This window comes from Branchiostoma belcheri, unplaced genomic scaffold (genome assembly GCF_001625305.1).
Source record: "Branchiostoma belcheri isolate BF01 breed outbred unplaced genomic scaffold, Haploidv18h27 scaffold3, whole genome shotgun sequence".
NCBI lineage: Eukaryota > Metazoa > Chordata > Leptocardii > Amphioxiformes > Branchiostomatidae > Branchiostoma > Branchiostoma belcheri.
The window spans coordinates 6938116-6951288 of NW_017803909.1; the positions used below are offsets into that span (position 1 = coordinate 6938116).

General features: G+C 38.4%; 1 protein-coding gene across 1 annotated transcript in view; it reads right to left on the bottom strand.

Moving 5' to 3' along the window:
• Positions 1-2990: 2990 nt before the first annotated feature.
• Positions 2991-13173, bottom strand: part of LOC109473960 (Y+L amino acid transporter 2-like) — a 15254-nt gene continuing 5071 nt past the window's right edge. The window contains exons 3-11 of the mRNA XM_019774149.1: positions 10226-10351; positions 9113-9212; positions 7391-7435; positions 6361-6484; positions 5625-5728; positions 5001-5097; positions 4329-4478; positions 3797-3974; positions 2991-3319 (exon numbers count right to left, since the gene is read on the bottom strand). Of these exons, the coding sequence (XP_019629708.1) occupies positions 3231-3319; positions 3797-3974; positions 4329-4478; positions 5001-5097; positions 5625-5728; positions 6361-6484; positions 7391-7435; positions 9113-9212; positions 10226-10351 (1013 nt within the window). The 3' untranslated portion in view covers positions 2991-3230. The remainder of the gene's footprint in view (positions 3320-3796; positions 3975-4328; positions 4479-5000; positions 5098-5624; positions 5729-6360; positions 6485-7390; positions 7436-9112; positions 9213-10225; positions 10352-13173) is intronic.

Sequence of the window (13173 nt, forward strand, 5' to 3'; positions counted from 1 at the left end):
TATATCAACTGCTATGCAGAAGCAAAATGTCAAAATGGCATTGTGATGATTTGCCATGCCAACACTATTAATGTAACTGACTCTGTGAGAAGAGTATTGCGCTACCTAGGTCACACCAATTTAATTTGTTGGTTCTCGGATTTTTTTCTGAAAAAATATGAAGCGACAGGGCGGAAAAAAAATACAGGTCTAGGCATCCTATTACAGCCCAAAATGCTACCATAGGAGCCATGAAGTCAACACAAACTTCATTTAAGCAATGAAGTTTGAACTTTTACTCAAACCACTGCATTGATAGATGGAAAACTGTGACAACTAGGAAGAAAAGGACTTTCCACAACAGTTGGGAGCAAAATATAAAGCATATTTGAGTTGATTCAGAACCAGAATCTTTTTTTTTGCAAATCAGAAAAAAATGATGAGGCATATCCGAGAACCAACAAATTAAATTGGTGTCGCCTTATGAACACCATCAAATGAGGATAATTTGATGTTTAATTACTGGGTTGGTGTTGTGTGTTGGCATATTGTGTTACTTGTGGATAATAATCACATTCAATGAATGTAAGAACAACATTTCAAGGCATTTCAAATACTAGTAGTATTCTTCATTTCACAAAGCACTTACTTCCTTCAATGCACAAAAAATCATCTTCCTGTGTGTTGTAATTCTACTCAAGGAGATCTTCAATATTCTTAAAATTGTCAAAACTGATTCTATAAGCAAAGCTAAAATATGCAAATAAATCATCATCAACATTTCTCTTGTTCCAGAGTTGAAGCATAAACTACGGTCTACTGCAAAATCATAAAAAGCAACATTTTCAAATCTTATATCTAACATCAGTGTACCTTAAAGAAAAGATATTGTACAAGATATACTGTACAACTTAATATTTAGCTGGATTCTTTTTTAAGATTGGAAATACATTTGTATTTTTCTTCTCTTTGATTGTGTTGAACGCTTTCATTGAAAGAAGACTGTACATGGAAATCTTTTGGCATCAATATTATCTTATATATCTGCTGTGCCTCATGCTTTGGAAAATACAACACATTCTATCAGAAATTAGAATGTCTATCCTCTGTACCATCAGCTGCAAGTTTTAGTTTAACAAAAGAGACCAAATATCATAATCATCAAGAAAACAAAACAAAACAAAGATGAAGAATGTACACAAGATACAAGTAAAACCTAACAGTAAAAGACTTGTGATCCTTTGGTTTCCATTGACCCAAGTTACAATTGGGTGACCTGAGTAACTTAGGTTAAAGTTAAGTTCATACAATATGTATGTCTCTGTTCCAGTTTGAATGTCATTTGTTAAACATTCCAATGGGTAATTGTTGTCACTGGTCTCAGAACTACTTTGATTACAAATGTACACCAAATGGTATCCTCATGTTAAGAAGATAAATCTGAAAAGTATGGTGGCCCGTAAGTACAGTCGCTGCGTGTCTGCGCAAATACTGTATTCGTGCAGACATGCAGCACTGTACTTACGGGCCTCCGTAGAAAAGAGTTTAAGACTTTATGTAGTGTACAAGGTTTCTAAAGTCACAATTAAAAGACAGTTCTTCTGATTTGTCAAACACTTCTTGTATACTGTACACATTCACTTCTACAAGGATATCTGACATGGATGGACCATAAATAGTTCCACTGCTGTACAAATATATACGATATTGTTTAAAAACATCTAAAAACATCCAAGAGTAAAGGTTTATCTTTTCTCACAAAATGTGTGTTGTCAAAGTGCTTTGTAGGTAACTTGTTTCCATGTGATTTAGTTGGAGCAACAATGCTCTAAGAGTAAGACACTGGCAATCGGTCTGATACAGATTTCGTTGCTCTCTAATCATAGTTCTTTCTTCTCTTCTCTTCCATTCTCTTCAAAAAGAGTCAATAGTTGAAGCATTTGTATAGCCTGAATGTTCATACAGTAAGAATGATTACATTGTAGTTATCCTTTTGGCTTAACCCAGTTACAGACAATCTCCACATACCCTGTCCACCAGCTTCTTACACAAAGGATTTCACAAGTAACATTAACAAGACATACTGGAAGACTTCCTTGAATAATTTCATCAGGTTGGTAAACAAATGAATAGCAGAGCTCTTTGATCACAACCATTTATTTTTTACGAGCCAACGTTTCGATGACCGTCTGTCCAAGTAACATCTAGCGTCAGTGCACAGTAAACCAGTCAGAATTGCCCTGATGAAGATGACAGACGGTCATCGAAACCTCGGCTTGGGAAAAATAAATGGTTGTGACCAAAGAACTTTGCCATTCAAACTGGAAGACTGTTCAGCAGAATTTCGCACTAGAGTATTCTAGGGGTCTGGCTGGGTGCGTTTTTGTACACTATTGACAAAAACCCTCACCATTTTCATAGTTAACCATACAGACTTATAAAGAATGGGTCTTTGGACTAATAGGAGGTAGAATCCACACACTTTGGTACTAAGTGTATTGAATCGTGTGCTAAGGTCTATTGAATGTAATCTCCAAGCAGATCTTTTGGTGGGGGAAGACAGTATCCAATAGGCAACTCTGTAACAATTTCCCACCGAAGTAACAGAGTGGCCGATTGGATACTGTCTTCCCCCACCGAAAGATCTGCTTGGAGATTATATAGAATGGTCCTCTTGCCATGAGGTATGATGGTTTTTCTAAAAAATGATAGGATACAAGATGACGATGCACCTATTGATGTGATTCTCACGGGTCCTATTGGTACGTGTGTAGATAAAGGAGTGTCAGTAGCCATCAATATGAAATAGTTTAGAAGCAGTAAATACATGTAGGTCCTGGGGCACTTTGGTCATTAACTGTACTCTCCAAGCAGAGGTTTGGGTTTTGGGTTATTTTTGGCGTGTTCTTAGACTTTTTATCGGGGTTTCTTTTTTGCACTGGAATTTTTCTTCCACCTAACCCAAAATGAAAGAAAAATTCCAGTGCAAAAAAAAAAAAAAAAATAAAAAAGTACTACAAAATATGCCAAAATAACCCAAAGCCCAAACCTCTGATTGGAGAGTATATTAACTGTACATAAATAAAAGAAAGTGGTTGTTCCAACATAGATTACTATTTTTGACAGTGCTATTCAGTAAAGTAAACTCAACAAGCAGTTCCCTGGCTAACAGATTAAATCCCCATATAACACACATGTAGCAGTCTTGAAGAACATTCTTGACATTCCAAGACATCTTGAGACTGTCCTTACTACCCAGCCTCCTCTATCATCTTCTGCTGGACATCAACATCAGGCAGGATGGACATCATCACCTTCTGACACGCTCTGGTCGCAGTATCTGCACAAAGAAGTCATCACTAGATCAGAATTGCTTTGAGTTGTTGTACAGGATACATTCCTCACAAAAAATTGAATCCAAAAACATAATTGTGATCTCCTTTGCATCAATTACCTTCGCATATGGTCTGCTCTGTTAATTCTTACTCAAACACATTCATAGTATATACAATGTATGGTCAGACAAGAGTCTAAATCCCTCCTGCTATAAAATTGCAACATAATGTAAACCAACACTAGTTGCCATGGTGACAGACATCGGGTTCAGGTCATTGACCTTATTTGTTTGGAAAAGAGGAAGAAGAGGAGGAAACAGCAAAAACAATATGTTTTCCTTTGGTAAACATAAATACATGTGTGTAGATTCAATACTGAATGAGACAGTAATATATCATTTCTTCATGTTAAAATCATAATTCATATATGCATGAATATCAATGTCATGCAGCAGGACAAGGGTTAAACAATTGATACTCACCAACAAAGTTTGTCAGCCAAACCGGCTTCTTCTTCATGTAGACACCGACATAGTACACAGGAAGGCCTGTGGCAGCAATGGCAGTTCCTATCAGGGAGTTGACAGTGTCGGAGTAGAAGGGAACAACCACCAGGAACACACAGGCAATCAGGAACGATATGGGGAAGAACAGGTTCACCTGTGGGGTGGGGAAGGGAGAGTAGTTGTCACTTCATAGTCAAGTACAATGACATAGATTAACTAGAAAGGTAACATTTGCAAATGTTTACCTTCGCATACGGTCTGCTCTGTTAATTCTTACTCAAGTACATCCATATAGATGGTCAGACAGGAGTATAAATCCCTCCTGCTATAAAATTGCAACATGATGTAACCCAACACTAGTTACCATGGTGACAGACGTCTGGTTCAGGTCATTGACAGGACCTTCTTGCTTGCCTATCATCTGTCTATTTGGTCAATTTCTACTCTCTGCAGCCACTTCCCGTAGCCTGGTAGAGGCTAATTTCAGACATGTAAAACAGACAAGTACCTTGATGGGTCTGTGCATGTCCGGTCTCTTATACCTCAGCCACAACAGAGCTGCTACAGACAGGCCCACTGTCAGCCAGTACATGAAGCTGTAGTAGTTAATCAGGGTGAACACGTCGTCTGTGGTCAGGTAACAGATCGCCATAAAACCCTGAAATTGGGCGCAGACAAATTAGTCAGAACAATTAGAGATGTGCTCATAGGTACTTCTAAATACGTTGAATATTAACCCTTGTCCTGCTGGCATTTTTTACACAATATTTTCAATAATTTCATGTCTTAATTAGGTCATAGACCGCCAACTTATTTGCCCTGTGGCGGCATTTGTTGCATTTTGCTGCAGTATAATGCGAAATATCCCCAAGTCGTACCTATACAGAGTGCTATATAGATTTGTTAGCAATTGTTGGGCTCTGCAGGACATGGGTCAAAACTGAATACCTTTCATGGAATAGATTCTGTGAAAAATAGAAATTGCTTGTAAATGTCAAAGACTTCAACAGCATTGGTATAAAAAGGTATGAGGTCTTGTATGTCTTTATTTCAGTATGATATTAGCAGTTTTATACATGCCATCTGTGTATCTTCCCCTTTCTACTCAAACATTGACATGGAACAAAAAAAAACTGCTAAAAACTTAAGAATTCTAATTGTTAGGTGACAGAGAACTTACGTTAAACAACACAGCTGGGACTGGTGTGTATCTAGTGATGTGCACCATGGCCAGCAAGTCTGGTAGATGTCCCTCACGAGCACCCACGAAAAATAACCTGGAACAATATCAGGAGGATCAATTAATAGAAAAAATAGAAGCTATGGTGATAAATGATTTTCAGGTGTACATCTCATACTTTGAAATCAGATACAGGAGATTCCTGTACAGATACATATTCATGTACAGATATACAGATACAGATTTTCCAAGTATGATGACTGTGTCAGTTCATAGACCTGAGTGAGGAGAGGCCTTCGCATGGATTTGTTTAAGGTGGATAACAGGTTGCGAAGAAGGTGGATAACAGGTTTAGTGTGATACACACCAGTGGAGCACATAGACCATTTTTGTTAAAGTTCAAACAAGGACAGAAATCATTAAGATCTACAATAGACATCATTAGATGGGGTAAATCGACTTATACATGTACCAGTAGTCCATTTTGATAATTTTCTCTTCTAAATTTTCTATCCTCACAAAAATGAGTTAGTAGAAGCCTGTTCAGGTACCCACTCACATTTTTAGGTATGACCACAAATGTAACAAATCCACAATGTTCGAAGTAGGTATTCAAGTTTGTACCTGGCTGCAGCAAAGATGGATGCATTCAGGCCTCCAAATGTCGACATGGCTACAGCAATGGGGATGCACCAAGCCATCACACCAAGGGACCTGTTTGCAAAGGACTGGGAAAAATAACAGAGGAATGAAATTATATACTGTATAAGGAACAACAAATCCAGTCTAATACTTCTTGACACCAAAACATCAAACTTTGGCAATTCCAGCCATATGCATGATTTGTTAAGTATGTACCAAAAGGCTAAGCTTTTTGTAGTTAAATATTGAGGACAATAGACAGCACCAACACACACAAGAGACTGTAGATACCTATGGTATCTCCTCCATTGTATACAGATGTAGCTAACACAGCACGTCGGCAGAACGTACTGCGCCTGCGCAAAACCCCCATTTTTCATGGTTTTTGTCAGATTTTTGATCAGCAATGCATCAGATTTTTACCTGTTGCAGACAGTATTTTTTCAGTATAATATTTGGAAACTATACATGGAGTGTTAACCTTATAGGCGCTAATACGACCTTATTGGAGACGTTCTGCCGACATGCTATGCACAGTACATGACGGGTTTCGCGCAGGTGCAGTACATTCTGCCGACGTGCTAGGTAACACACATTACCCCCACCTCACCCTGCACCCTTCATACATGCACGCACGTACACACATACAGACACACACGCACACACACACACACACACACAAGTACAGTGACACACACACATTACCACAGATACCCACCACAGCTACAGCATCTGAGGTCAGCACTTCTGTTGTAGACAGGATGGTGTAGTAGGAGATGTTGGTGAGGATGTAGATGATGGACACAATGGGCAGGGAGATCCAGATGGCACGAGGTAGGTTTCTAAAAATGCAAGCATGAAAGCTGTTATTCCAACTTGGTGATTTCTGCTATACTTCTGTTCTTCTAACGTGGGTTTAGACCAGGGTAGAGGTTAGTTTAAGTTCAGGAGTGGTAGTCCTAAGCTTTAGTTTAGACTTAGTACTTATTCTGCCTCATCAACTAAAGGTCACGATAAGCTAATAAAAATCAGAGATAAATAATCCAATAACTAGCAAAAAGATAGCTCAGCATTGTGTCAGTATCATTATCTAATTTGGATGTACTAGCATACAGTATACCCCATGCAAAAAAGTTGTAAAATTCAGTATGAACTCAGGTTTTTCTCTCAACATACAGTAGAAAGTGTATATTTGTTGCATACTCGAATCGCTGACAACATTCTGAGACTTGGCCAATGTTTATTTTCAATACAGTGAAGTTTCACACTTTTTTGAAGAAATAGCTTTGCCAATCAACCACTACCTTTCCCTGTTGTAATAATGTTCTTCTTGTTTCAAATAGCTGTGCTTTGAATGCTCTAGTGTAGAACTGACATCCAATACATTGACACGCCAAAAAGCAGTTACTCAAGCAACTTGATATGATTTTGGAAACGGTCAGATTTTTCAGCTAGCATCCACTAGCTTTCATCAATGACTGAGAGACCAGAGGAGAAATGCAGGTTTATAAGCACAAACCAGTTGCTTGAGTAACTGCTTTTTGGTGTATCGTATTACCTGGATGTCTAAACTTCATCAACAATACACTGACAGTTTTCACAACATCCTGGTACATGTTTTACTGGGCTAAGCAACACCGCTCCGCTAATTGACTATGACAACACAGTGGGTTATTGACCTGACCTAGTTTCTAAGATATACTGCTGTTGACAGGAAGGAAATTTCCATATTGATGGTGTCAAATTACCTGTAAGGGTCCCGCAGCTCTTCTGTTGCATAGTTCAACGTGTCCCTGGGGAGCATAGGAAATCAATAAGTAGTGAGATTACGGAAATATGAGATTAGGCCACACCAATTTAATTTCTTGGTTAACGGATTCCCCCGTTTCATTTTTTTCTGATTTGCAAATAAAAATAAAAATTCAGAATCAACTGCAAAATGCTCATATTTTGCCCTGAACAGTTGAAAACAGTCCTTTTCATCCTAGTTGTTACAGTTGTTCCATCCTTCAATGCAGTGGTATCATTAAAAGTTCAAAATTCAATGTTTAAATTTTGAACCAGCCTGGTGTGTTGACTTCGTGGCTCCTGTTGTACCATTTTGGGCCATAATAGGATGCCTAGGCCTGTTTTTATTTTTTTTCGCCCGCCCGCTCCATTATTTTTCTAGAAAAATCCGTTAACCAAGAAATTAAATTGCTGTGGCCTTAGGAGCTGAAAAACATCAGTCGGCCAACAGAGGGGATTTGGGACTTAAAATACCTTCACTTGCTTCATATTCATTCTATTTAACTATCTACATTGCTTTGGATAGAATAGAGTAATAGTAATAGCATGACACACTGTAAGCAATTATTTTCGATAGAAATGTACCTGAAAATTGGACCCAATTTTATTTATGATGCCTCCTAAGTAAAGGCCTACTTCCTGTCATTGGGAAATTAGGGTACTCAAATTAGAGTACTCAAAATCCTATCAAAAGCTAGATGTGCAGTATAATAGCAAGTTGGATGTAACAGTTTTGTAGGATAAAACCTGCTTTTCCATATCCACAATATCTGCGTAATATTTCTGGTCCTATCCTCAGTTATCAGACCATACATTTCAAGATAACCTTTAATACCCGCACCCACCCAAATGCACACACAGTGTGACACACTCGTGACTAGTGACCCCATTTTACTAAACTGACAGCTGACAGACACCAGAAAAGGGATTTGTCAAATTGTCTGCTACCAATTTATACCTGCAGACATACTGCACAAATGGCTGGACATAGCTTGACCTAAATATATGTACGTGTTACATATGTAACATTGCTTGTGTCCTTCTAGGATTGATGGATCTAAGAAGATGCTTAATGAGCAATCAGTGCAATTTGTCACACAGTGTTTGTGGTGCTTCAATAAATCAAATTGTAAACATATTTTCTGAGTGCTATACTAGACAGTAGCATGCTTTTTTCTTCTTTTGTGGTGTTTCAAAACCATAAGACAAGGGTTTAGTGTATGCTTGTTGTTTCTGAGTGGTAGAAAAAAAGCAAACAGATAATCTGTGTATAGATAAGGCCACACCAATTTAAGTTGTTGGTTCTCGGATTTTTTCAGAAAAATATGAAGCAACGGCGAAAAGAATAAAAACAGGTCTAGGCATCCTATTATACCCCCAAATGCTATGATAGGGGCCATGAAGTCAACACAAATGGCTGGGCTTATATTTAAACAATGAACTTTTAATCAAACCACTGCATTGATAGATGGGAAAACTGTAACAACTAGAAAGAAAAGGACTTCCTCAACTGATGGGGACAAAATTTGAGCATATTTGAGTTGATTCAGAACCAGAATTTTTTTTTTCAAATCAGAAAAAAATGAAGAAGCAAATCCGAGAACCATCAAATTAAATTGGTGTGGCCTAATGTCATATTGTGCAATATCATTTGAGCCAGAAAAGTTGGTCTATTTTCCTACCATCCTGCATATGCGAAAAGGCCTGAGTAGAGCGCCAGAGCAATCCCACCAACGTTGGCTGTCGTGCCCTCAAACGAATTCTGGAATGGTGCAACTTCACCTACAAAACACAAAGAACCAAGGAAAAAGGGTTTAGTTTATAAATCAAGTCTTGACAAGAGACACTTAACCAAAGCTTGCCCCAGTTCCCACTGGTCCATATGTAGTTTGCAAGTCCAAAAGGAAGTGAGACCGGAAGCTTTTGGTGTTCTTTCTTGGGAAGTTATGTTCTTGCCATTTGGCAGATGGATCAGGCAGGCACATGGCACTCCTAATAGGCCTATAAGTACTCCGTCTGGTAATGTCTAAACCAGAAAATGCAAATTTCACTTTAGCACATCCAAGTCATTTCAGTTTGATACAGAATTGCAGACAGCCTAACTACTAATATTTCACTTGGGTGCCAACTGGTAGTTGGGGTAACACATTGTGCAAATGTAAAAATGCATAGGATAGCATCCTGGATAGATAACATCAGTGAACACAAAAGGCTGGTATATAGCTTGTTCTGGTAACAGAGTAAGAGGTCCCATGAGACAAACAATTTTCCTTGTAAATTAAAGCAGAACAGCTACGGCAGGTGAAAGGAGCACTGGAACACCTGCTTAGATAATACAGTGGTGTTGATTGAGAATTGGTGATGCACACTTTGTGTTTCTGTGTTTCTAAAGATAAGTTGCTTCTGCTGAACAACAAAATAATTTGCACAATTACTGGCATCTATTCTGTAGACAAAGTCTACCAAATAAAGCCTCACTCTTACACCTAGCGACCGTGCGAGTGACGTGCGTTGACGCCACTCCTTCCCCACGTTTTCATAAAAACGTAGCAGACATAGCCTCCCAATAAAACATACGGACAAAAAGCACGTACGGCGGGTTGTGACCAAGGCTTAAACCATCTACTAGTATTTGAGATCAGTTCCCATTTCAAGGATAATGCATTTCTGGTATTGTTTTCATCATTTCATCTTCAGTAAGGGTGAAAAAGAAAGAGAAGTACAATGGTATTTCAATTTTTTTGTACACATCTCCATTTCAGGAAAATCATCTTTGCCACAAGTACAGTACTTACCATATCCCATGTGCACAAGACCAGTGATGATGATGACCACCAGGGCTACTAGCTTGGCATAGGTGAACAGGTCCTGTACTCTGGTCCCCCATCGAACGTACGCACAGTTCACAAACGTGATGATAGCTGCAACAGACAAAGGAAATATGACTTGTAAGTCTTTCCTGCATAAAACAAGCTTACTTTCATTATCCATTGCTTTCAACATGAAAATACATGTGCATGCATGACACCTATTTCCCCTTCCTCCCTCCAAAAAAAAATTTGGAACAAAATAAAAGCGAGTCAGTGTCAAAGAAATGATAAAAGAAACAGCCAACGAAGTAGAAAAGGTTATGTATAGAACAAGTATAGCTTCCTGGTGGAAAAAAGCGAGGTCACTGATACAAAGCTACAGTATGGTGTCAGTGTTTACTCAAGAGTTGTGCATCAATAGGCCAACAATGATGGCATTACTAGGGACAGGACAGCTGACACTGTCACATTCATGGGTTAGACAGGTCACACTGAGACTACTGTGTACATAGTTACTCATAGGGTTATTCAGACTTATTCAACTGACTTTGAAATACAGTCCACGCATTTTTCAAAGCCGGTTGATCAGAGACTCTTTCTTACGTTTTGCATGAATTTTTCTGAGACTTATATGGAAATTAAGATAACACCGGAAGAGGGAAAAGCATAAAATAAACCACCCTCCAGCACTATTTAGAGAAATAGAAAACATGTCAGCAACATTTTCATGAGAAAATTTGCATAATTTGTTACGGAAAAACTATTTGGGCCTAAAATGTTGTGTTTCCTGTTTCAGTCCTTAAAAAAATTAGGGTCGGTAGGTAGGGATTATCTTTTTTTCTCTTTATTTTCTTTATTAGACTATGGCACTCTCTAGTGATCCAACTTACAGTATAACTTGCATGAGGAGTTTTTGAGGATACTATTTTCAATGTCAATGTTGGAAAACCAATTGTACAACATTTCATCACTCAGGTGTCAGATCATGGCGGTAGAAAAAATTAATCAGCACGAAAAATTTATGTCCCTTGCAAGGGCGTCCACAAAAAAGGCTAGGGTAAGCAGTTTTTTCTAGGGTTGGTCGGGAAACAGGAAACACAACATTTTTTTCCTAGGCCTTAAGCTGCTAGTAATACCATCATTGAAAGCTCCACAAGTGACAAGCAGACAGAAGCATATACAGTGATATACTAGTACACAATCAACCAGGTGTGCGTGTGCATTTACGAAACACCTGCTGCCTGACACAGACAGTATGTCTCATTAGTCTCTGGGATACCCAGCCTCCCTGGTGGAATGACTCATGTGACCTCTTGACCGCTGCTTAACCCCCTGGACTTGAAAATTTTGTTTAGTCTGAACCTACAGGCCCTACAGGGCTCGAAATACTGGGTGCACGTGCACCTTAGTGCACCCAAATTTTGACCTGTGCACCCAATTTTTTTCTGTGGGTACAGCAGTGCACCCAAATATTTTCGTAGGTTCACGTATGTAAAGATGTTCAATAATAGTAGTATACAGCATAAGTTAATAACATCCAAGTGTCAGAAAAAATCATTGGTGCAGTACTTTTCTTTAGAAATGAAACATAATTAGTTTTTGCTGACATTCTACTTATTTTATCTTATACTAGTATGGTGCACCCCAAAAAATTTTTGTCACCATTTTTTTAGGTTGGGTGCACCAGTGAACCTGTTCCCAAAAATGAATTTCAAGCCCTGGTCTAAACCTACAGGCCCTATCGGACTGGGTCTCAGGGGTTGTTTCTTTTATTGTCACTTCAGGTGGAAAAGCAAACAGGTAAGCTAGAAGTACCTCTTATATTGACCTAGGTGTGGGCACTAAGGCATTAACGTGGGCCACCACGTGATGTGACACCTAGTCAATTAGGACCCTTGCCAATGACTTCACCACACTTAATTGGATTCAGAAAATACAGTGCCTGAATCTGTGGAACTAAAACAGATTTTCTGGAGAAACTGGGCCCCTTATAATGTAAGGACATGAACTGAATGTTTTAAATTACTGAATGTTTTAAATTACTGGTGAAGTGTTTCTTCTATCTGTATGCTGAGCAAAGATCGACTCAGACAAATGGTACAAATTATTGTGAGCAAATTGCAAATTGTACAAGAAATTGCTGTACTGAAATACATTTAAAATCCTGAAGTTCCATTTTGGAGAGATTTTTCTACGTCTAAAGACTAGTCTTCAGTTCCAAGCCCTACTGAAAAATATTTTTAAGTACAGTGCATTTGTACAGAACTTCCAATCCTGCAACAAAAGCAAGAATGACTAATTAACTTGGTCACCAAACACTTCCCCACCCTCCATAGAACATTGCATGGTGAAATTGAACTCTAAAGCTTTTAAGGTGTCCAGCAAATACTTGAAATAGGTGGAAAAATTCAAGTACAAATTTACATTGCACAGTACCATTGCTGCAATATAGACAAAGTGTGCCCAAGCTTAACATATATAATTTACCACATTAGTATTTAAATCATAAAAAACTGCATTACAGACTCTAATAAAATTGCAGAATCAGACGAATAAAAAACTGATAGATACAGTTTCCCAACAATTTCTTTGTTCTTTTGACATTGTTTCATTGCCACATGCATAACCTAACAAACCACCTGTGTATACAATTAAGAAGGATCTGCAAATATGAAGTGCCGGTTGCTGATAAGGTACTATATATATTGATCAAGCATTACGTGGGAGGTACAGTTCAACTACTACAGTCGCCACAGAGTCCTTGAGTCTGCCAAAAGTTTAACAACTTTGAACCAGAATGTTAGTCTAAGTAGGATCTTGCACGTTGTCTTTGGATGACTAAACGCATGGACAGAAACAATATTCTCAATAAGGCCTAGGAAAAAAAAATTGTGTTTTCTGTTTTCCGAAAACAACCCTGCCGACCCTAGACT